At 43.1% G+C, this 25963-nt stretch overlaps 2 protein-coding genes across 3 annotated transcripts in view; one reads left to right on the top strand and one right to left on the bottom strand.

Moving 5' to 3' along the window:
• Window positions 1-25963, bottom strand: part of LOC147017882 (E3 ubiquitin-protein ligase TRIM13-like) — a 75899-nt gene that overhangs the window by 40544 nt on the left and 9392 nt on the right. The gene's annotated exons all lie outside the window — the stretch shown is intronic.
• Window positions 3805-12867, top strand: LOC147017883 (tumor necrosis factor ligand superfamily member 10-like). Its single transcript, XM_085896967.1, has 5 exons — window positions 3805-4149; window positions 8413-8526; window positions 9199-9244; window positions 9471-9596; window positions 9813-12867. The coding sequence occupies exons 1-5, from the start codon at window positions 4006-4008 to the stop codon at window positions 10250-10252; spliced, it is 870 nt and encodes a 289-aa protein (XP_085753093.1). The 5' UTR covers window positions 3805-4005; the 3' UTR covers window positions 10253-12867.

Here is a 25963-nt window from a genome sequence, read left to right as displayed (position 1 = left end):
CCTTGGTCGAGGCTCGTATGAGAGCAAACACACAACTCACAGCAAGGAGGCATGAGACAAGAGGGGCGGGAGTGGAAGGGACAAAACAGTGGGGAACAGACACATTAGGTGAACTGTGGAAGGGAGAGGGATGGGGATGGGACGGGGAACATGGCGAAGAGAAGATGGACATTTCAGGGACTTTCAGGAAGGAAAGCAGGAGAATTGAAGGAAGTGGGCTTGGGTGGATTATCGGGGGTAGAAAAGATCGAGGATTTGGATGGGGGAAGCTAAAGTCTCTGTCCCATCTTTGCTCTGCCCCTGCCGAGTACAGAGCAGCACCGTCTCACACAAATCTCTCCTCTCTCTCTCTCTCTGGACGTGTCCGGGCAGTGATTATGTCTGGATGGTATTTGTCTCCGGACGTGTCTGGGCAGTGTTCATCTCTGGGTGGTGCTTGGCTCCAGGTGTGTCTGGGCGTCGTTTGTCTCCGGACAGAGTTTGTCTCTGGACGTGTCCAGGCATTGTTTATCTCCAGACAGTGTTTGTTTGTCTCTGGACGAACTTTGTCTCTGGACGTGTCCGGGCATTGTTTATCTCTGGACAGTGTTTATTTGTCTCTGGACGTGTCCAGGCGGGTTTATGTCCAGACAGCAGTTTGTCTCCGGACGTGTCTGGGCGGTGTTTGGCTCTGGGCGTACTTTATACAGTATAAACTGGTAGAAAATGGATTTCAGACATTATTTTGTTTCCATCTTCACTGTTATTCTATGCAGAATCATTTTGATGAGACAGTATGAATCGTAATTAACGCTCCACCACACGTCTGCCTTTCCTTCCGTTCACCTCACACTGTCTTCCCTTCCTCCACCCCTCCTCGCTACTCTCTTTCCCCCTTCACATCCTCACTCTCTTCCCCACCACTCTTCCCCCACCCCTCTTTCTCCCACCTCTTCCCCCCCACCCCCTCAGTATTGCTATCAGCGAAGCGTCGAGTGGTATTTGCTAGTGACGAAATAAACGTCTAATAGTTATAACCCCTTCCTCCCTTGGACCTATGGGTGATCTCCATGTTACAGAATGCATATTAAACATCATTATACAAGATAAGAGATGTACGCAGCAGGCAGCCCCATAATTATTAACACAGTAATACGGATGTCTTTATTGTACGGAGGTGTGATTAGTGATGGGTAAAAAAACAAGTTAAACTGGATGGAAATAGTTTGTAAATATGGACATGACACATTGACACGTGGCATGGAGTTTAAAATGTAAATCGTGCAGCTTATGAAAGCTTATTCTCCTGCTCTCACGAGTCCATTGTATTATAATGTATATACAGCATTGGTTCTTAACCTGGGGGGCGCGAGTAATTTCCAGAGGGGGCGTGAGGTCGGAGAATAAAGTCTGAATTTCTCTAATTATTTTTGGAATTCTCTTAACAAGTGTTTGTATAATATCGTGATGAACATTAAAAAAACAAAAGTATCGCCTGTAATAATTTTCGTTTTCTATTTGCTACTCGGCCTACCATTTTCTGTATTAGAATTTATTTTAAAATTTAACATTTATTTAAATTTAATATTAAAATTTATATTTCATTTTAATTTTAATATTAAACTTTTTTTCACAGATTTTCAGTACCCATTTCAAACTAAATCATTCACAATGAGTGCAAAAAAGCAGAAGTATCTTGATGAATATATTCGATTTGTATCTGTGTCCCTCCAAAAGGGTGACACAGAGGTACCCCAGTGCGTAATATGCTACAAGACTCTGAGCAATGATGGCAAGTGGCCCACATGCTTGGAATGCCACTTGAAGACAATGTATCCTGCTGTAGCTGCGAAACCCAAGGCATTCTTTGAAACAAAAAGGCAGTCCTTTAAGCAAGCTAAGATGGACAGCAGTGGAGCATTTCGGCAACAGACTTCAAAGGTTGTTGAGGCTTCCGATGAGATCGCTATGTTGATTGCAAAGAACAAAACGAGCCATAACATCGGAGAGACTCTCATAAAACCAAGTGTACTGCGTGCAGCAGAGCTCGTTCTGGGGAAGGATAGTGCAAACAAGCTTTCCCAAATCTCTCTATCAAACGATACCGTCAAGGGAAGGATCGATTAAATGTTTTAAGAGATCAAAGATCAAGTTCTCGACCAAGTAAGAGCTTCTCCTGTATTTGCCATCCAGTTGGACGAAACGACTGATGTTGCTCAGTGTTCTCAGCCACTGATGTATGCTCGTTTTGTGTCAGGCAATAGTGTAAAAGAAGTAATGCTCTTCTACCAACCCATGGAAAGTTATACAACAGCAACAGATATTTTTCAAGTGGTATCAAACTTCTTCCAGGAAAATCAACTTTGTGGTACTCGCTGGTAGGGGTATGTACTGATGGAGCTCCGGCCATGCTTGGTTTGCAATCTGGTTTCATAACAAGAGTGAAAGAAAAAAGTCCATCTGCTATAGGTACGCACTGCATCCTTCATCGTGAACCCTTAGCATCCAGAACTCTACCTGCTGAAATGAGGGATGTCCTGAACCTGTCCATCAAGATAGTCAACTTCATCAAAGCTGGAGCCTTAAACAGTCGTCTCTTCAAACAGCTGTGTGTGGATATGGATTCTGAACATCAAGCTTTGATTTTCCACACAAACGTACGATGGCTTTCAAAGGGAAACATACTTGGACGGCTTTATGAACTACGACAAGAAGTGGCAACATTTCTAGATTCACAGCAGAAAGCAGATCTCCATGACAAGTTCCAGTCTGAAGGATTTTTGCTATCTCTAGCTTACCTGGTGGACATCTTTGAAGTGCTGAATGCCATCAACCTCAAACTCCAAGGGAAAAACATCAACATAATCATGCACCATGACGTCTTTCGAGCCTTCATGGCCAAACTCGACCTCTGGAAATGTCGAATTCAGAATGAAAATACAGCCAGTTTTGCTAACTTGGATTCTGCTCTCATTCACAGTTACCTTGATTCTGAGTTAAAGAAACAAATAAATTACTCGTGTGACTGATTTTGAAAGCAGAATTCATCAGATACTTTCCGGATATAGATGAGAAGCGTGAAGCCTGGAAATTCATGAGGAACCCATTTCAATGTGAAGTGGCTGATATTTCAGACGAAGTGCAAGAGGAGTTTGTTGAGTTAAAGTTCAACTCCTCGGCTGAAGAAGACTTCAAAAAACTGGATCTGGAGACGTTCTGGGTCACGTACCTTCGTGTTTACCCGTTGATCTCACATCAAGCTCTTCGGATTCTGACAATGTTTAGATCAACGTTTCTTTGTGAAGCTGCATTTTCCATGCTCATTGCTGTCAAGACCAAGTAGAGAAAAAAGCTAAACGTTGAAGGGGATTTGTATAGTGTGTGCTCTCTCTGGCATTCGACCACGCATTCAAGATCTGGTAGATAAGAAACAATGCCAAGTATCTCATTAAATATCCTGTGTATATGAGTGTTGCTTCTACAGAATGCTTTGTTCAATAAAAAGACTAATTCAGGAGGGATTTTTTTTAATTTTAACTTATTTCTTTTAATTCAGGAGGGATTTTTAACCATTAGGTTGAAGTTGTGAGGGGGGTGGGGGTGGTGGAGGCAAGGAGCACCTCCTAGAGGGGGTGTGGTGGTAAAAAGGTTGACAACCACTGGTATACAATGTGCCACTTGGTTCCTCATTTTCGGTTTCGAGTCTTGTTCCTGTTGGTTGACATCATTTCGCAAAATTGAAGTTGATACCTTCCCATTTTGACGTTTTCGAAAATGTCTGGGGGAGGGAAGGGGAGTGGTTCCATGTTTTAAAGTACAGTACCACTCCAGTTCACAACTAGATCAATGTAGTAAACAAGTGCCAATCTTCATCTCCCTCACCATTCATCTCTCTCCCTCTCCTGTCGTCTTCTGTCCTCTCCTTTCCTCTTCTCTTCTGTCCTCTTCTCTTCTCTCCTCTTTTCCTCACTCTCGATCGCTTCTTCCATCTTCCCGATCTCACCCTTCCCTCCCTCGCTCCCAACGATGATTGTTCGGAAAGAGCCGATGATCGAGTCCGGAGAGGTTCGAACACAGCTCCGCAAATCATCGATCCAAATAGTCGGCCTCATCCTCGTCATTTACCTCATCGGCACGGCAATACTGCTCACCTATTTGGAAACGAGAAAGGTAATTCAAGCGACCGATACGTTCTTCTCTCCCTGCTGTCCGTCTTGCAATCGGTGCGATCTTGATCTCCCGGTGTGCTGGTGCTGGTCCGGTACCCACACACCAGATGTGATCGTGGCCATTGACGAACATCGTGTTCATATCCATGACATTGTGGACGACTTGTGACTGAGTGTGTCCGTGCTCATTTACGTGTGGAATCTGTTTCGCTGAACGATTTATGGGAATCATTCATTCCTCTTCGGTTCACCAGGATGTCGTGACGATACTGACCTGGGTAAATGCTTTCAATTTCTTTGAAACTTAAGGGGGTTTTTTTTTCTCTCCTGTGGGAGGTGTGGACGTGTCAAACAACCCACACTGTTATCTCGACGAACAATGGTGGGGAATCGGGCGGGTTTCCGAGAAAGGAAACCAGAGCGCGACGTGCTGATTGGGCATGATGGAGCTTGCGTCACTTACGAGAATTTCAAATGCAGAAGTTGGATGGAGGGCGGGGTCGAAACGAGGAGGGGCGGAGGGGGGGAGGGGGGGAGGGGCGGAGGCGGGGAGAGGCCGTGAGCAGGAATTCTGTAAACAAAGACTCGCAGAGGCACTTGTTTTTAGCTCGCCTGTTCGAAGAACAGAGAGCTATAGCGATGCCCCCGGCGTGAGCATGAGCGTGAAAATGTTAAATTTTTTTGTATTACAGAAAAACTCCTCGACGGATTTGAAGATAACTTGGTGGGGGGGGTTAGGTATGGTCCAAGGATCATGCCATTAGATTTTGAACTTGGTCCCCCCCTCTTCAAAAAAAAAATAGCTAGAGTTTTTTTTTTTTGCATTTCTACACGTTTTGAGTGATTTCCACCCCCCCAAAAAAAAAATGTTGGAGAAAAGAGCTATAACTCTGTGAGCACTGTTGACTATTCATATTTAATGAATAAGATATCAGGTTCACTTGAGTGACCCAGCAGTATTGGCGGCGGAGGTTTTGCACTCCCGAGTGCTCCCCCTCTAGTTTCCTTTCTAATGATTTTATCTACCACACTATATTTTTATACGCCCGATATAGATATAGATATATATATATATATATATATATATATATATATATATATATATATATATATATATATATATATATATATATATATATATATATATATATCGGGGCGTATTATGTGATACCGGTCGTCCGTCCGTCCGTCTGTCTGTCTGTCTGTCTGTCTGTCTGTCTGTCCGTCCGTCCGTGTCCGCACTCTAACTCCCAAAGTTTTCAACTTTCACGTTTCATATTTGGTACATAGGTACAGACTGTAGAAACGGTGTGTCATGACATACGTTCGTCATCAAAAGTGGTTGCCATGGCAACCAGGATGCTGTTTTCCATGTAGTTGCACCATTCTGTATATACCTTCTTGTTAGGGCATATATTGTGCTCACTTGCGCTCTTGTTACTGATTACAATATACAAATACATATATTGCTTTATAATTATACTTCACTGCAATGCTTTATAAAAAATATTAATTATTGGACTCGTCTTTCAAAAACGACAAATGTATAAACAGGCGAGCATTGGGTGGCTTTGACACCAACTCTGGTTATAGAAGAAATGGTTGAATCAGATTCGGTAGTGTATTGGTTCGACTATCTGCTCTGAGTCTGGAAGGTCGGTGGTTCGAACCCCAATGTTTTTAGATCCTCGTGGAGGATCTCTAAGTCTTACTCACGTTGTTGTTCTTGTGGACTTTTTTGTTTCACAGCCTACAGTTTTCATCGAAACTTCCTGAAACTTGGCATATATATGTAAAAATACCCTGCGCAGACAGTAACCATCTCTGATTTTGAAAATTCCTCCGAGAAAAAAAAGTTGTGACGTCAAAATATCTCCGCTAATGGAAATCACCTAAAAATTATCTCCGAAACCAGGCAAGCTTCTTGAATTATGTTTGCGGGAATCGAACAGGGCATTAGCGGAGATGAATTACCGCAGATATGATACATCACTATGACGTCATATCAATTTTTATGACATCATTCCTATATTATGACATTTTTTGTTTTACAACCCAGAGTTTTCATCGGATCTTCGTGAAACTTGCCATGTATATGCAGAAAACCCACGCGCAGGCAGTAACCATCTCCGATTTTGGAAATTCTTCCTACAAAAAAGTTGACGTCATAATATCGCCGCGAATGGAAATCGCCAATACCATTATCTCCAAAACTGGGCAAGCTGTTTGAATTTTGTTTGCGGGAATCAAGCCGGGCATTAGGAAAGCTAATTTATCGCAAACCTGATACATCACAATGACGTCATATTCGTTTTTATGACGTCATCATTAAGAGGGCGAGGATCTTAGCTCATTTGAGCTTGTTTTTTTTTTAATGTTATGTGCTACTTCCTTGCTTCGTGTTCAGTATTAAAAAGATAGAGCACAGACAAACAACCGTGAGTTGGTAATCGTACATAATGCAGGCTTTGATGGGCCAAATGGCCTCCTCCTGCGTTGAACTTCCTTGGAAAGGAATTCTTATATTTTCGGTTTACTTGTGGCAGGGGAGGTTGTTCTGCAGTGTTTTCCAAGTGGGTGTGGGTGTGTGTGTGTGCAGCTAGAATACAAAAATTCCACCCCATCTGGAGGGAAATTTTTATTCCAACCGTGTACCCTTCCTGATTTTAAAAGGAATCCGTGTATAATATACATCCTGTTCGTTCCTTTTGTTCAGCATACCCACAGGGGGCACTGCATCAGTGACACAGCTGCACCCCCAGCAAATTATGCTTCACACAGCCATGTGCTGCAAATGACAAAAATTTTAGTGAAGTACTGCATACTGAACATTTATCATCTGTAATTCCCCACTATACCTATACTATACCTAAACCTATACCATTAGCCAGAGAGCCCTCTGGTGTAGACGTTCAGGATACCGAACATCCAGCCAGGACGAGGGGATTATATGTTCGGGGTGAGAGCATTCTTGCTCCTCATTACTCGACTACATCTCAGTTGTCATACAAGGTGGAGGTACGTGTGCAGCACACATGGATGTGGTACATATGGGTAGATTTGGATCTTTAGGGACTCTGTCAGTGTGTGGACATGCCATGCCTGTTATGGGTGCCGTGGTGGCGACATTTAATCCCGTATCTTTTTGGAGGTTATATCAGGTTTTCCTTTGTCCTCACACCTGTTTCGAAAGCAATCGGTTATCGGATTTGCTTTACAAAGGTTATATGGTTTCTCTTTGTGAGTTTCACAGCAAAATATATTTGATAACGCCCAATTTCTGAGCTGTTTGCTGTATTTACATATTTTTCTAAATTACCAAGCCAAATATTTTTCCACTTGTCACACATAGCTGTTTATAAAGATTAATGTTGATGCACATCTCCCCGAAACGTCTATGCTGCAACGTTGTTTTTATAATTTGCTTTTAAAATCTCCCCCAAATAACGGTGAAAGCTACTCAAGGTTTCCGGGTTGTATATAGGACGTACTGTATTCTGTAATCACACTGACTCCAACGTGCTGATTCCCGAAAAATTACCAATATTGGCCAAGTACGTGTGTGTGTGCGTGTGCGTGTGTTATTTGCTGATATATGACAAAAACTTCAAGATTGATCACTTGACATTTAAATAACAAAAACTTTACAGTGTGGTCCAGCAAGGCAAACTATGGTTATCGTATGTCCCAAAAATAATTTTCAGGTGGACATTGTGTCCCAGAATAAAGTATCACTTTGTGGAAACATTACCACTCTAAATTGCCCAACGAAAGTGGAGGTGGACAATCCTGCCCGGAGGGAGGGCAGGAGTGCAGATGCTGGTCATTATAATGATCGTGAGTACGTCTATTAAGTACGTTTCGTAGGAACGTGAGTATGTCCATTAATTATGTACTAAACCAATTGTAAGTAGAATATGCTGCCTATTATTTATTTATCATAAGAATGCGAGTATATCAACTAATTACGTGTCATCGGAACATGAGTATGTCTACTAATTACATAGAATTGAATTGTTTGTACGTGTATTAATCACGTACTATTGGAACATAAGTATTCCTATTATGTACAAATTACATATTGGAAAATATTTATTATATATATATATATATATATATATAATTACATCTATTAATTATTAATTACATAACACACCAGCATACAAACGTCACACAAAAAATGCACCACACAAAATAAGTCTTGGCGAAGGTCTGCAATGTCTGATTGCTCTTTCTAACTTGTTGTTTTTATTCTTACACACAGAACCAAAATGAAGTTGGAAACATCCTGTTAAAATGTTTAACAAGCATCCCAGACCTGAAAGAAATCGACAAGAAACCCGTCGTCTGTGCCGCCTTACAAATGGCAATCCATCAGGTGCGTGTTAAAGTCCTGCTGGGCAAAAGGAAATTTGGGTCAAGTGGTTATCGCTAGCGAGTTCATCTTCCACTGCATCTCGCACGTCCTCACGTGGTTGTCTCGTTCATGTCCCACGACAGCTGTCGCTGTTTTCCCCTTCCAAGCTCCACAGGTTCTCAACATCAACCTTCGATCCTTTATCCCTCCTTCCTCTCTCATCCCTGGAAGCCTCTTCCTACCCCTTTTCAGTTTCACTCAACCCTCCACAATTCACAAGGTGGCTTTCCAGCACCGCTGTCTGATTAACTTTCCTCGTGATCGACACGTTAATGTTGCTTGATGATCTTGTATTTGAATGCCGTTACCCTAGCACCTCACCCTGTAATTGAAGTGTGTTCTTTGTACATTGATATTTGAATCCAAACCATGCCCAAGCCGAGGTGCTCCATAAGATGGAAATACTGTCTGTGACTGTCATGAGTCCCGGTGTGGCGCATGTGGATTTTTCATTTGTGGCGATATATCTATCTATCAGTAGGATCTTGTGTATCATGAGGTGCTTGGATTGTGAGGCAAATAAAAAGGATCAGCATGACGAAGTTTCCAAAACGAAGTTGTCCTTGACAATGCAAGAGAGCTATTGGTAAAAGAGCAAATCCGAGTTCATTATGGTCATGCATCTCTTTTCAGAGGGTGAAAGAATCTGTGAGTCAACAGTTGAACGAAAAACTTTCGGGTAAGAAGTTTTGATAATGATGTCTGGTCAAGGTCTTTTGCTCTTGTTGCAAAATTGAGCTCAAATGGTTGTTTTCCTTTGTCTGACCAAGCTTTCCTGTTGTCACAAGTAAGATGTGGAGGTAATTTAAACTAGTAATGGCTACTAATAGCAAGATTTTTCTAAGTTGTACCTCACCGGTTCAACTCGTTTGGTTGAAGCTCAACTACCTCTATCTCCTGCACAGATCTATCTGATGAGAACGGGAAGCCCATGACTCCTGGGGAGGCGCTACGTGCAACGCCCCATCTGCATGCTGCTGCTCACCTCACTGGCGTTCGTCCAAGCCTCGCTCACCTTGACAGTCCCGCTGGTGAATTTGGCAGGGTGTGGAGTTTGCTGAAGGGTTGGCATCTGAGCCTGTCGTCTTCGTGAAAAACACTCATTTAAAACTATATCTACTAAGATAAAGCATGTTTGTGCACATGTTTGTTTTTAAAGTTTTAGTTCTCATGTTATTTTTGGATGATGCCGAGATATGCATCGCCGGTGGTTTCTTTGTAACTCATTGCATATTTTCTTGTGACAGCTCTAGCACAACAAGTGCGTGGAGAACTCATTAAAGCCTGGGAGAGTGTTGATGGCTCAGCGCTGCTCAGACACATGAGCTATGAGCCTGCAACAGCTTCTCTGCGAGTGCTTCGCCCTGGGCTGTATTACGTGTACGCACAAGTGTATTTCCGATACCGCCAGGATAAGCGTCGACGGGGGCTGCATTCTCCGAAACCCCGACATCACATGGTACAGTACCTGTACAAAAAGAACTCGTATCCAGAACCATTGCTGCTCGCCAAGGGTGGACAAACAAAATGCTGGTCACAGGATGTCGATTACGGCCTTTACTCTATCTACCAGGGTGGCGTATTTCACCTGCAAATGAATGATCGCCTGTTTTTGTCTGTAACTAATGCCTCTCTGATTGACCACAACCAGGAGTCGAGCTTTTTTGGTGCCTTCCAAATAGATTAGAGTGCTCATTGGTCAACGTCTGTACCATCCCTCGGATGGATGTTAAACTGGGCTTCCCTCTGCCAGCATTGGTTGGTGGATGTTAAAGATTCGATGGCGTGCTTCGTGAAAAGTAGGAAAGTTTGTCACCGGCACCTTGGATAAATTACAAATTCCTGCTCTACCCTCAGTAGGCATTGTATCAGTGGCACAGTTGCACTCCCAAACAATGATGCAATCAGAAGCTATGTGCTGCCTACAAAAAAACAAGATCAAGCTGCTAGGGTTTAAGAAGTGGAGAAGCTCTGAGAATGTGCACAATAAAAAGTTTGCCACTCCATGTGCCTTCACCTTGCTTTCAGGTCACTAATTCACCATATGCATCCTACGTGTACATTGCTTATAGGTTGACATTGCAGAAACGGTGTCAACCTGGATTGTGGAAGCACCATGACTGAAGCTGCTCAGAGTAAGTGGTTATGCGAGGATGGACATGTTCAATCATATGTCCACAAGTAGGGCTCACGCAACAATTCATGTGATTGTTTCATTTTTACTACTAGAAAAGAACCCGTCCTTATGGATAGGATAATCCCCTCCCCACCCCCAGAATTACAGATGGAATGACATTTATTACATTATTAATTCTGGTTAATCTCACCCACCCCTTCTGGTGGAAATGTATAGAAACATGTTAAATCAGTTGCATACATGTGCTGTATTTTGCTCTATAAACATGTATATGTATGTACATATTTTTTTATTAAATTTTTCAAAACTAATGTAAAATTTATAAACTTTTTCATAAATACTGCTTGATTGAATCAAGTGCTTCAGCTAATGAGTTGTGTATGTTTGTAGATTGCATACTTTATCTGAGCCCTTCAATGGTTTTAAAAGCATCCGGTCCATGCCAATCCAGAGTAACCTGAGGTGGGGGGAAGTTGGGGAATAGGGGTGTGGGAAAAGAGGACATGAGGAGCGACATAGAAGGAGAGGGAGAGGATAGGATTGGATGGGGGTAGCATGTCGATCACCATTGTTCCAGCAGATTAGGAATTACTTATCACTAATCAGTGCTGACTTAAAAAAAAAAAAACTGCCATTGTGTTTCTTGTGGAGTACAATGAAACTGTGAATGTCAGACAGGAAAGTGACAGATGAACAACGGCTAAAGTTAGCTCACTTTTCCTGTTATTTTGTGTACTGAGCCAGGAAATATTTTAAACCTCGTCACTATACCAGAAGGGAGCTCAAGGTTGACATTGTGTTTTCATTCCTATTATCAAGGTATCCCCGAGCTACATGTACTGAACACACTTGATCCATTGACATAAGTGCCTTGATGCCATTTGTGTATAAATCTTTGTGGTGGGTACGCAGCGATTTCAGGACAAGTGCTTTGACATCATTATCAATCATAAATTTAATGCTAATGCAAAGCCCCCATTTGCCATGTCAGGGTGAGCGTTGTCATGTGGTGAAGTCACACCCTGAGATAGGTTGTCTATAGAACTGGGCATTGATTGTTCTCGATGCATTAAATAAATATCCCATGGCAATTAAACTGTTACAGTCCCAGTAACAGTGTTTTCAGAAGCACTGGCTTCTTCTTCTATCATATGCAGCACATGGCTGTGGGTAGCATCATTTTCTGGGGTCACAGCTGTGCCACTAATGCAGTGCTCCCTGTAGGTTAAATGAGGAGGAATTTGGAATTTGTTCACAGTGTCAGTGATAGCTCGCTTGCTCTTCGTGAAGGGCTCCGTGGGATCTTTAACGTCTACCAACTAATGATAGCATACAGGACATCCCATTTAATTTCCATCGTAGGGATGGTGCACACAATGATGCTTCGTCCTGTCTGTCAAACACCAGGATGACTGTTTATAGCTGAGCTGAGATTCAAACCCAGGCAAGACAGCTCAGAGGCAAGTGTGTGTACCCTTAGCAATGGCTAATGGCTGAATCTTTACATTTATTGGTGGAAAGGACCAATAATTAATGTGTCTCTAAGCTGGCTGGCTCACTTTGACTCTGGCAGGAAATGATGGACCAAGGTCTCAACACATCACCATCTTATTCAAAAAATCATCTCCCTCACTCTCATTGTGTTCCAGGAACACTTGCAATGGACACACAAGTTCTGTTTTTTTGATCAAACGTGATGTCCTTCGGTACCAACCTGCACTAGCCTTATTGAATTTCCTTTGATGTTTCCATTATTCACATCCAATTCTTCTGCAAATGCAAGTGTGGTATCCCTGTAACTTTAATTAGTATGGTCCTGACCCTAACATTTCAAATACAGCAATTTTGCAAAACTATCTGCTCAATGTTTGCTTGAATGGTAGAAGTTTGTTGCATGTGAGATTGCACAGGTTATCTCACCTATTCACAGCCAATTTTAAAAGAATATTTAACCTTCCCCAGAACCTCACATTTTATTTTGTTCAATTGCATCTGCCAATCTTTTGCCCAAAGTATCAAAGTGTCTCGAATTTCCTGATTGTGACTAATGCTGTCTGTGCTACCTACTCTACCTCCATGCTTTGTGTCATCTGCAAGTTGGGAAAGCCTACTCTTCACCTCACAATCCAAATCGTTGATGTAAATAAAATATCATAATGGTCCGAGTACTGATCCCTGAGGGACCCCACAATTTACATCCTCCCAGCAAGACATCTTCCCATTCACAGCCACTCTTTGCTTCCTATCATGAACTAAGTTTCCAATACAGTTCGCTACCTAACCAGCCACTCCACAAGCCCTCACTTTGGCTAACAACCTCCGATATGGTCCCTTATCAAATGCCTTCTTAAAGTCTAGCTATACTACATCCACTGCCCTTCCCTCATCTACTCAGCCAGAAACTGCTTCATAGAACTTCAAGAAATTTGTCAAAGATGATCTCCCTTTAGTAAATCTGGGCTGCATTCCTTCAATATGTTTATATTTATCGAAACGGTTCCGTATCAAATCCTTGATGAACGTCTGCTTTTACCAGAATGCTTTGTTTGACCGGTATTGATGTCACTTACTGCATAAGTTGTTCAAGGTAGATAATATAAATGCACAGAATTTTAGCATTTAACTCGTTTTTATACGCTGTTCAAGGTTGACAAAACAGTCCACAGTTCCTGGAATGTTCCCGTAGTCGCCATGCCACCACGACAACTACAAATGCCACTTCATCGTTTATTTAAGGATTTAAAAAGCTTTGCATGGGAGAGCATTTTTTACAATCAAAATAAAGACCAATTACTGCGCACCGTAGTCCCAAGAAGGAAGCCAGATATAACAATACACACACACACACACACACACACACACACACACACACACACACACACACACACACACACACACACACACACACACACACACACACACACACACACACACACTATACTGGTAAGTACGTACAAAAGCTATTTTATTTGAAGTTATAACCTTAACTTATAAGTAATTTACTGATTTTCCCAACTGCCCGATCGTGTGGGCACAGTTTTTATCGAGGTTTTGATCCTTTCAGCCCAGAACCTCTCCAAACGGCAGATCCACAACCCCAGTCGCAGATTGATATCAGTAGATTACTCAACATCAATGGACCTACAACCCAAAGTTGTGTCCAGACAGTCAATCAACACAGCAATGCAATATCCATATTCAAACTTATTTATTTATTACTTTTATTTAAAGTATTACTGCATATGAATAACTTTAATCATACACCACTTTATATGATAATATATTAAGCGATAAACACTTTACCTTGCAGATATGTCCATTGTCCATTACACACCACCTCCATCTAACCACAGACTCAAACGGTCATTCAAATAGTCAAACTGTCATTAACAACCGATTGTAACATGCTGCATTGCATATCCTCGCAACCATGAATAAATTATATTAATGCTTCTTTATATTGTATTTTAAAATAATATTTATTTATTTATTTTATTTTTTTAAATCTAAATACCTTCTTTAAAAAAAAAATATATATATATATATGTGTTTAACCAATAATATAAATTAATTAATGATTATTATATCAAATGCAATGCAATGGGAACTTGCTTAAATGAAAACCAAACTTCAATAAAAGGTGACGATGGAGTCTAAAGACATTCTCACAAGACATGATCAAGCAATCAGCCAAATATCCTCTGTTTAACATGATTGGAAAAAACGTTCTCAGCATGTTCCACAAAATCATCCTTTACTGAACAAATTCTTGCAAATCTAAGTAGCTGAGATTAAAAGACATTTTAACCGATTTTAATTGGTACATTGCTACCTGGAAAGGTGTACAAGACTGCAGGGAAACTGAAATCATCAACTTTATGATATACACTCAAACGAAAACCATTCTGCCCAACTCTAACCAGCACATCCAGATATGGAGCAACTGTACAATCATTACCACTTCTGTTTGCAATCAGACTATCTGGATGAATCTTGTGAAGCTGCCTATCAAAAAAAAATATAGTTATCCACACAAAACCATCTATATAACGACATGTATGAAATATTATTTTAGCCAATTCAAATTTTTTTTCCCCTTCATCAGTTTCTGTATAAATGAAAATTCACAGAAAATAAGAAAAATATTTGCGAGTAGGGGGCTGCAATTCCCACCCATGAGAATTCCCTTAACCTGTTGAAACATTATCCTCTAAAAAGACACAAAAGTGTTAAACAAAATAAAATTGACAGCATCCTTAAACTTCTGCTGATCAAAACAATGAAAATTTGAATATTTCTTTTTCGAAAATAATGCTCCATCAATACAAACCTGACACACAGAAAGTTATTAAAAGAGTTTAAAAAACCTTGTCAATTACATTAAACAATGAATCCCTCACTAGTACTAAATCCAAATTTGTATATAAAGTTGAAAAATCAAAAACTTCAACTGACTTGATATTGAGGCATCAAATCCTATCTAAGAACTCCAAGGAAAAATTAATGCTCCAGAAAGTGTCAATACCAGAATTCCTCTCAATTGCTAAACAATATTTCCTGAACTGCTCCCTAACAACTTGTAAGCCTGAGTTAATGATAACTGACAACGAAGAAACCAATGGAAACGTTAACACCCTTCTCCTTTCCAAAAATGAAGAAACAATCTTGATAGGAGAATGGGGAGACAATGATCACTGTTGCATACTTTCAACTATTAATTGTTGCTTACAGGAACAAGTAAGCAGTCATCTTAAAAAACATAAGGGAGATAACAGTCATCTTCACAAATGCCAGCTAACATGTGCTGAACATACTCACCCAAAGTGTTGGTCGTTTTCAGCAAAAACAAATTTGGGGGATTTTCCTATTGTTGGGGATTTCTTTGGTATTTCATTGATTGTCAGCCGATTCCCGTTCAGCACCATTGCCATTCCAAATGTTCTCACTCTTTGGTGCAGATGTTTTCCAGTAAAGAATGAGGGTATTTGTTCAACACATGATACGAGAGATGAGACGGAAAAACCCTTTCATGAGGATCACAATGAAGGTTTTTCTTTTGTTGTGTTTTTTTTGTATACCATGTCGAGGTTGGTGTAAGAGCTAATACACAAAAACATATTACAAGGCAGAAGACAAGAGGGGCAGGAGAGGGAAGCACAACATAGTGGGGAACAAAGACAATAGGATATCTGTGGAAGGGAGAGGGATGGGGGCAGGGAACACGAGGTAAACAAGATTGTACTACAGGTACGTTCAGGAAGGAAAACAGGGAATTTTAAAGAGGTGGGTTTGGGGTGGATTAGCGGGGGTAGAAAAGATTGTGGTTTTGGATAGGGAAAGATAAGAAATGGTGGTGAAAAGATGTTTTGAAGACCTGGAGGGAGGAGTGGGATTGAAGAGAGAGTGGGAGTTTGTTCCAGAGGTGGGGAAAACGAGGAACGAAAGAGTGAAGGTGAGCAGTGATTCTTGATTTTGGCAGTTTCACCTGGAGATGGGGATGGGCCAGGCGTCTGCCTGGGGGACGGTCAGACGGAGGCCCCTGGAGTACTGGCAGAAAGTAGACGCAGCGACGCGCTGCTCCGGTGCATGCTCCCATACCTGACCTGACCAGAAGGCGGTTTTTGGTGGACCTTGAGCACCCTGAGGAAATACAGGGGGGACAGATCACAGACAGAGTGTGGAGTCGGGGGGGGGGCAAGACCAGAGAGGAGACAGTAGAAGACAGAAAGACCACTGACCTGCCTCCGGTGATTGAGTGATCGACCCAAAGACTCAGCTTAATCGCAGAAGATACCAATGATCCAAAATGCCTTGGTTTCCACAGCATGAAATCGAGCTACGTGTGAGGCAGGAGCATCACCCCAAAGGGAGAGCAGTACTCCATCAGGCTGTGGATGAAAGCTTTGTAAATGATTAGAAGCTCAGGTGTGCCAAGGAAGGACTTTGCATGACATAGGATGCCCAGTCGGCGAGCGGTTTTGGAAGCCAACCTGGAGATGTGGCTTTCCCAGGAAAGATCGTGGCAGATAGTGAGACCCAAAAGCTTGAATGAAAGGACTTCAAGGGGATTGTTTATAAAGTATATTGGTGGGGGGGTTCCAAACAGTCCTTTTGGAGAGACATGGTGAGCGTGTGAGATTTGTCGGGATTGAAGGACATATTCCAAGTGTTTGACCAGCTCGTGATTTTGTCCAGGTCTGCAGAGAGTGAAGAGGCTGCCGCTTGCCGATCAGAGGGATGAGAGATGGTTACGCAGAGGTTGGAGTCATCAGCAAAGAGATAAAGAGGATTTTCCAGGGAATCTGAGAGATCATTGATGAAAACCAGAAAAATCACAGGACCAAGAACATTGCCTTGAGGAACTCCAGTCTGGACAGGAAGAGGAAATGAGACAATTCCATTAAGGGCCACATGTTGGCTGTGACAGGAGAGGAAGTCCACAAGCCAAGAGTGGAGATTTCCTTGGATACCTGCTCTGAGAAGATATAAGAAGATAGTTGAGCAGTGCAGGATGCCAGACCACATCAAAATCTCTCGATCTGTCGAGGGAGATGGCTTTGATGTCATGTCTGGCATTTAGTACCTCCATCTATTGTTGGGAAAGCAGAAGTAGCATATCCAGGGTTGAGTGACCTGGTCTGACTTCAAGTTGATGATCGGAAATCAAGCCATTGGATAAGAAGAAGAATTTCATGTCAGAAGTGATGATGGATTCCATCACCTTGCTGATGATTTGGAGAAGGCTGATTGGTCTGTAGTTGCACCTTTTTATGCAGAGTGATAGTATTTGCTGATTTCCAAGCAGATGGCAGATGACCTTGAGTAAATGAGAGGGTGAATAGAACAGAGAGAGGGTGAGCAAGAGCAGCAGAGCAGGTTTTTAGAACACGAGGGCTGATGCCATTGGGACGGGTTTCAGAATCTTAGTCGAGGCTTGACAGCAAGCTCTCCACATTATCAGGAGAAAAACACAGAGTCCAGGAACAGTTGGGTGCACCTGGGTAAGGTGGGTACAGAAGTGATGGGTTTGGGACACAAGATTTAGAAGCAAACATAGAGTTTAGGCATTCAGCCTTTTCACGTGCAGTGTCAGCTGTGCGACCTTTTGAGGTAAGGGAGGGGATGGAGGGGAAATATACACGGGAAATTGACTTACCTAGATGCTACCAGGATTTGGAAGGAGACAGGTTTGAGAGTTCAGACTTGAGATGAGAAAAATGTTGTTTCCTGGCTCTCCTCAGGGTAGACACACACTTGTTCTGAGCTTTGTGGAAATTGATGTTTTTTGTGACAGACAGTTTTTAAATTGATGTTTAACATTAACAGCTTCCCTTGCATTCAACATACAAAATAATTTAACTACTGAGCACGAGATATTTTTAGTACATGAGGCAATTTGCCCACCCACAATGGCTGTGCTACATCAACATCACATTAATCCAATCTGAGTTTATCAACTCTGTGGGGATGGGGTGGTGTTGTGTTGGGATTCTCATGTATGTACTAGTGAATGCTTGCAGTTGTAGAGGAATCCAGGTGGAGTTTGAAATAGCAAAGGGTTACATTGCATAGCTTTTCTTGGTTGCTTTATGCAGCTTTCTTTGGCTAAAAGAGTAGGGTTAATTGTAAAGTTCCTAGCCACCTGCGGATAATTGAGTAGGTGAGAATGGATTGGTTGTTCCCTCCAATTACAGGTTAGACGTAATTGGGTCTTGATATTTTTAGGAAAATGCCTCGGGGTTAATGAGAGGTTACTTATGCAACAATTATATTCTAATGAGTATCAGCATAAGCATTTGTAAACTCCTAGTAGCATAAATCAGAACAGTGTATCCCGTTAGATTCCTTGTAATCCTTTATCCTTGTGTTTGTCTCTTTCTCCCATCTCACATTTGTATTTCATCTTTAAATCACCCCCATTGTACTTTTATATATAAATTACACTCACCAATGGCTGTTCCAAGTGTGTAACTATGGTGCTTCGAGCACACGTTCAACCATGGCAGTGTCATGTGTGCTCCCTCGCACAACCAGTAAATCGACAGCACATGTGCAAGATGCACATGGAAGGGGGAAAGAAGGGCTAGCTATACAAGGCTATGACCATGCCTCGCATGAACAAGATTGAGTAAGTAAGACATACAGCTGGGATGCCCAGCCAAACACCAAACTCTCGTCTCTGCTCCCTACGCTGAGACACACGACCAGGACCATTATCTCTCTCTAACAACTGGGACCATTGAGGCTCTCCTCTCAGATTCGCACTCCGTGACTCACAGCCCACAGCACTGTTATCAGCAGATACCCTGGACCTCCCAGTCCCTCACAGTGCGAGTGAGCGCACAGCCACTGGCGCAGCAACAGACCGCCAGGGGCGAGACCAGATCAGGAACAATGCCTGAGGGCGTGCCTGCATCACATCCTTGGCGTTTCAGGGAACACACATACCAACACTGTGATTATTCTCTTTTGTCCCGTGTTCCAGATGGGGTCTGCTTGTGATAAGATTAGTGCTAACCATAATTGAGATACTGTTGCAGCCTAAGTGCGCCATCTGATTATCTGTCTTGTGATTGCATTTTACTTCCCATGTCCGAGTTGCTGTGTATTTTGAACCGTGGTCGCCCTTTAGGGAGTCTCAGTCCATTACAATAACTACATACTAGCCGAAACCCCGTCACAGACGGATTCCGTTCATTCAACCACCCTCACCAGCTCACCCACACTCGAGGGACATGGACTGGACAGGGCGTGCTTGCCCCCGCCTACTCATCCCCCGCCCCTGCCCCATTCCCTCCCACCCCCCGCCTTCAATTTGCTTACCCCCGCCCAAAAATTTAATTACCCCAGCTCCGCCCCCGCCTCTTCACTCCCCGCCCCCCCGTCTCTTGATTCGCCACCCCACTTTCCCCCTGTCCACCCCCTCACACTCAACCCCGCCTAATTCACCCCAGCCCCCGCCCACTCATCCCCCGCCCCATTTCCACCCGTCTCCCCCTTTCAATTTGCTTACCCCTGCCCAAAAACTTGCTTACCTTGCCTCCCGCCTCTTCACTCCCTGCCCCCGTCTCTTCATCCCCCGCCCCCGCCTCTTCACTCCTCGCCCCTGTCTCAACGAAAAGTGTTTATTCTGCTTCAGAGTTGAAAGTTGACAATTGCCACTATGTGCGATTCACTCTTACAGGTACGAAGTTTCTTTCAGTCCAGGTCACAGTGCCAAGAAAAACGTGACGCGACCGCGAGGAGGAGCACAAAATTGGTCATTCAGTATTAATGTATAGAAGATAGATAGATACAATGTTTCTTACATTTTTTGTGTCAAATTCAAATTCTGAGGTAGTCAGCATGTGCAGAAGAGGGTTTTATATTGCAGACGCTATTTTCGAGGAGTGGAATTACACCTCTCAGCGGTAACGGTCTGTCGAAGACAGACGTAATGACGTCAGCGAATGACCGATGATGTCATGACGTCCTGATGCCTGTCAGCGGTGACGTCACACGTCGCCATGTTAACGAATGTAAAACGAAAAGTGTTTATTCTGCTTCAGATTTTAAAGTTGACGATTGCCACGATGTGCGATGCACTCTCACAGGTACGAAGTTTCTTTCAGTCCAGGTCACAGTACCGAGAAAAACGTGACGCGACCGCTAGGAGGAGCACAAAATTGGTCCTTCAGTATTAATATATAGATACTCAGACACCACTGTGCAAAAGTCTGAGACATTTTGAATTTTTCTGCTATGATGCATAAGGAAACAAAAACTCAGTGTTCAATGCTAATACACCTTCATGAAAAAAAAATCTTTTTCAAATAACCAAATTTATACACTATATACCTTGATATAAATTATAAATGAATAGTGAGGATCCCTTTTCTTTCAAAACCATTCAAACTTTTCTAGGGATACTTTCAAATAATCTTGTTATATATTCCTGTGGAATGGTGTTCCACATTTCTTCCAAGACCTTCTAAAAACATCTAAGTTGCCGGGATTCTTTTTTTCACTTTATCTCTGTCCAAATAGTCCTTCACAGCTTCAATAATATTGTTGCGGACCCGGGTTCGTGAGGGTACTATGAGGGTGGGGGTATCCCCGATTCTCCCCAGACTCACCAAGAAGCGAAGACGTCGCACATGAATAAGTGTCGTGGTGGGTCGCTAATCGACCGCGAACACCAACAATTTAACCACGTGACCCATTGTCCTCCGTCTGACTACTGTTTAACTGTGGTACACATGGTCTCCTCATTGGGGAACCACACCTTCGGCAGTTGTGCTACTTTTATCTTTATTGGATCTTGATTAAGGTGGACGAGCTTACCGCTAGCACAAGGCTAGCGTTGTTGACTTCAGCGAGTGTTGACTAGATGTGAGAGTCAATCCATTGGGGAATTATAATCTCTCAGCTAAGCCAATGTGTGGACCATGCTGGACCAATGAAGGAAAATACAGCAATTTAGAGAGAGAGAGAGAGAGAGAGAGAGAGAGAGAGAGAGAGAGAGAGAGAGAGAGAGAGAGAGAGAGAGAGAGAGAGAGAGAGAGAGAGAGAGAGAGAGAGAGAGAGAGAGAGAGAGAGAGAGAGAGAGAGAGAGAGAGAGAGAGAGAGAGAGAGAGAGAGAGAGAGGTGAAGGGTGCAGGTGAGGTTAGTAAAGAGAACGATTAGATATTGTTATGGTCCCGGCATCACGGGAAGACCACGATGGATGGACTGCCTCAGACTGACTTTTAACCTACAAACGATGGAAACTTGTTTTTAATGACCATTAGAGTTGGCGTTTGACATCATTCTAGCATTCTCTGCGTTTTTCTGCATTAGGCGAGGATTAACATGTCTGGATTTGAAATATGTGTTACAACCATTCAACCAGGTCAAGTTGGGGCTGTATGGAGGCCTGAAGATAAGCTTCGGCTGGAAGATGTCAAGACCAGACAAGCTGGTGCCAGTGCCAGTGCCAGTGCCAGAGATGATTAAAAAACTGTGTCTTACTGAAAACGATATAAAGACTAAGATTCTCCATTTGAATTTGAGAGATCTGGAATGAGTATGTCTGTTCAGAATCTCTTATGCGCGCATAATAAAGTGTTTTGTCTGTTTAATAAATAAATGTTTTAACTGTACCGATGACTTCGAGAATTCTTCTACATCTTCTACATTTTCTAACCCTCCACTCTCCCAAAAGCATATAAATGCCAGGAAATGTAATCTTAGTTTAGTGCAAATCATTGTGGATGTATACCACCATCTCAGTGGGTTGTACTCCAGAGTACTATGTTCATAAAATTATCTGATGTAATGTACTTTCCGTTGTGGACAGTGAATAAATTGTGGCTTTCATTTAAGTAACAGGATTTACCTCGAGTCAGTTAAAACGTTAACTACAAAATTCTACAACAGCTGGGTATCGGTGGAGAGCACGACCGCTAGGTGGGGCAGTAGAGTCGGCTCCACCGAACACCCAAAATTTATAGGTTGTTACTCCGGATAATTCCGGAGCCGACGGGTCCCTTATCGGACCGAAGATCGCCAATAGGTCGACCGCGTGGGATAGGGTCGATTGCCAATTTCAATTTACCTAAATACCCACGTCGTCCAAACTACCGGGAAAATTCACACTCGGCGGAGCTCGAACGGAACGAGCCGTTAGCGTGCTCGAACCGTGCGTAACCCGAGTGGATGGTTACCGAGATCCGTCGGTCCAAATGCACAATTTACCCTCGCTACTTCTCAACACGCACCGTGCTAAACCAATGAAAGAAGAGACAAAAACGAGCTGAAACATTCAACAAATGGGGTATTTATTAACAGTAGGTGGGGAAGGAGGGAAGCATGTAAGGGCAGAGTTATCACGACTAAAAGATGCAAGTATGTACAGCAAAGAGCACTTAAACAATTCCTACTTACAGACAGGGCCCACAGACAGACGCACACCCAAAATAATCGAAAGGGACCTTCCCACCTCGTGCGGTCTTCAACGAGACGAGCGAACCAGGACGAGACCAGCGGCGTCGAGATGCGACCAGGCCAGTGCCAGCGACGACACGAGACCAGAAGCGTCGAGCTATGCATTCAGCGCTCAAGCAGACCACGCGCTCGAGCTGACGGAGAACCAGACTCCAGCGACAGGACGAGATGAGAGCAGACGCCGGCGACAGGACGAGATTAATCTCCTCCATTCGTCCAAAATCACCAACCTTTTCTCTCTAGAAGGGAAGGGCCTCTTTCCCTGACCACTCGCCTCTTGATTGGCTGGAACCATCGCGCGATTCCCTGGCCGCCCTCCATTGGACAGACGCACGGTAGGCGGGGCAACTCCCACCCTTCTAGGTGGAGTTCAGAGCAGAGGCGTTTGTGGCTCCGCCCACCTCCTCACCTCTGGCCAAGTGCATAATGGTGTAGGGTTGAGTCGGAAACGGGGAGGGTGAGACGCCCGCTCCTTGCCGATTGGTTAAGGAGGGACGCCATGCCAATGTTAGGCTCCGCCCATGCACGCGCTTGCTGACGAGCGCACGAAGGATGCCGCGAGCAGAGCGTTGTCGTGTGAAAGTGAAGATGGCGTTGTTGTCGTTGTTGCAAGTGTAAAAATCCTATCTATAAAAATAACTCGCAGCGCATGTACATTTAATTACCCATTAAACATGGGAAAGGGAGCTATCTATCCACATTTACTTATCAAAATAACTGAGCTATGGGGGACCTGAATGTCTGTGTGCACAAGGCTTCCAAATTCGTAACAATATATTGTCGTGTACAGGGGTTTACCCCTACCTGGACGGATGCCCAAACTTCTCCCATGTAGACTTACAGCCGAGACTCTCAGGTATTCATGTGCGCACGGGAAAGAAATACTAAGTGCTTCACCAGGACGGTAGAACAGCACAGGGGTGTATCTCGACCAACAACAGATACACAGACACAAGCAAATGAAATAAAACAAATAATAATTTTATAACAATAAATCAAATACGTACAATGACAATAATCCAAATTGTAAAATGAAAGAAAAACGTGAAATAAACTAAATCTTAAATCTAATTGAGGCACCTCCACACAGACTTAAATACAGACAAGGGAACAGAATCATAAAATAAAAACCCCTCCTTTATCCTGGCATTTAGCTGTGTGCCCAAGGATGGGCTTCTCAAGCTTGAAGGTCACCAAAACCGCTTCGTCACTGCGCGGGAAAATGCACTCAAAATGGCGCCGTCGCTCTCTAGGCGGGAAGACGTACAGGAGGTAATTCGGAGACGGTACTCGACGTCAGGGCTTACGAACCGCGGTGTAGCGTATTCTCAAGAGCGAATATGCCGACCGTTCCTCTCCTGCACTCGGTCTGTTCACAATGATGGCCCACAGGACGAGACAATTTCTGAGTCCCCGTGATCAGGCCATGAGGCACCTCTTCTTCCCTCCTCAGAAACGCACACTCTTCACGGTTCAGCCGAACAGTCAACAGTTAGCGTCTTGCCCAGCATGCCGCAAATTGACACAGCATGAGCACGAGAATCGCACAGGCTTCGTCATGCCGTGAGTAAAAGCGAGATCCTCCGTGTAACATCCTCCTCCTCCCTCGATTACTCGCCTCCTACAACCTTCCCTCCTGATGTCACGCCCATCAATCATCAACTTCATGACTTTGCCCGCCGTCCCCCTTGGAGGATGGGCTTCTCCCGACCTGGTCATGCATCTCGGCGGCAATGGCCATTGCCGTTCCAAAAACGTAATTCTATCATTGCTGGTTGGCAATACAAAAACATAGGGAAAAGTCACAGAGGGGCGATTACACACTGGGGGAATTATCCTTAATCCCTATCTAATTAGCACCGCACCACCCACCGTGTGGTGACAACACTTCAACTCACAGTTTCCCTACTTAATTACATCAAGATATCTCCTACACGTCCATGGGCCAAGCACTCCATACGATCCTATCTTTCCTATGAAATTCCTCCATCTACACCACAAACACAACAATATGCCGTTAACAACGATGTCATAGGTCAATGTGCCTCGTATTGGACATGGGATGCTTGGGCCCCTGCATCACTGCTCAAAATTTTAATTTTTTTTATTATTTTCAGGACCGATCGTGGCAGCTATCTGTGGCATTACATACACCGCCCAAATAAAGGGATGAGCAAATTGTTTAATAAATGAAGGTTTTTGAACGTAATTTCGATTTTAGCCAGACTTTTCAAGGCTGAATAGTTTTAAAATATCAACGAGTTTTCCTTTATGCATATAATTAAAATTAAGGGGTGAGCAATTTGCTCGATTATTGCAGTTGCAGATGTTTTGAGGATCGCGTCTGTTGAGGAAATGTGATGAAAGTCTGGTGTTGGCTTCACTGTCAAGGTCACTGGCTTACGTTTCATTTAATTTAATTTCATGTATTATTTTGCAGGTACATCAAGACATACATTGTAAGACATACATCAAGACATACAAGGTACATATAGAGTTTGCTAAAAAGTTAACCAAAGCACTAATGAGTACCTCTCCCTAGCACAAGTTCTTATGGGTCTCGAGTTTGAGCCCCAGTCTTGCTGTTAAATAACATCAGGTGGGTTGATTCAGTCTGTCATCCTTTCGAGGTCGGCAAAATGAGTACGAGCTTAGTGTAAACAGGGGCACTGCATCAGCGACACAGCCATGCTCCCAGCATTGATGCAAACAGTAACACAGGCTACATATATATATATATATATATATGTATATATATATATATATATATATATATATATATATATATATATATATATATATATGTATATAGCCCTCCCATATATATATAGTAATGCTAAAGATTATTTTACCCTTCTTATTCTTGTGTCTATGCCTGGTGTTGGCTTAATGGTTAAGGCAGTGGGCTTGGGATCCTAGGGTCCTGAGTTCAAATCCCGCTCATCTGTTGAATTAACACCAGGTGGGGTTGACTCTGCCTGTCATCCTTCCAAGGTCGGCAAAATGAGTGCCAGCATGCTGGTATACCGTGTCGGAGTGGCGACCCGTCCAGGATTGTTCCCAATAGCCAAGGAGACTGCTTTGGCGGCACCAACGCTCTGCACAGAGTATGGTCCTAATGGATGGATGGATTCTTGTGTCTGACAGCTTGGCTGCCAGGTAGCTATTTTATTGGGGCACAACTATGCTGCTGATGCTGTGCCCTGATACCAGTACAATGGTACTCTTTTCACTGACCTCACAAGGATGACAGGCTGAGTCAACACCTGTAAACCCAGTGGTTAACAGGACTTGAAC

Source organism: Eptatretus burgeri, chromosome 10 (assembly GCF_056783735.1).
Source record: "Eptatretus burgeri isolate ZD-2024b chromosome 10, Ebu_testis_v1, whole genome shotgun sequence".
NCBI classification, from domain to species: Eukaryota; Metazoa; Chordata; class Myxini; order Myxiniformes; family Myxinidae; genus Eptatretus; species Eptatretus burgeri.
This window is presented reverse-complemented; position numbering and strand designations above follow the sequence as displayed.

What these genes read in the sequence shown, in the direction of transcription:
- LOC147017883 (XM_085896967.1), top strand. Translation starts at nt 4,006, where the DNA reads ATGATTGTTCGGAAAGAGCCGATGATCGAGTCCGGAGAGGTTCGAACA. An exon ending in CCTATTTGGAAACGAGAAAG is followed by an intron (nt 4,150 to 8,412) that starts GTAATTCAAGCG and finishes TCTTACACACAG; the next exon opens with AACCAAAATGAAGTTGGAAA. An exon ending in TACAAATGGCAATCCATCAG is followed by an intron (nt 8,527 to 9,198) that starts GTGCGTGTTAAA and finishes ATCTCTTTTCAG; the next exon opens with AGGGTGAAAGAATCTGTGAG.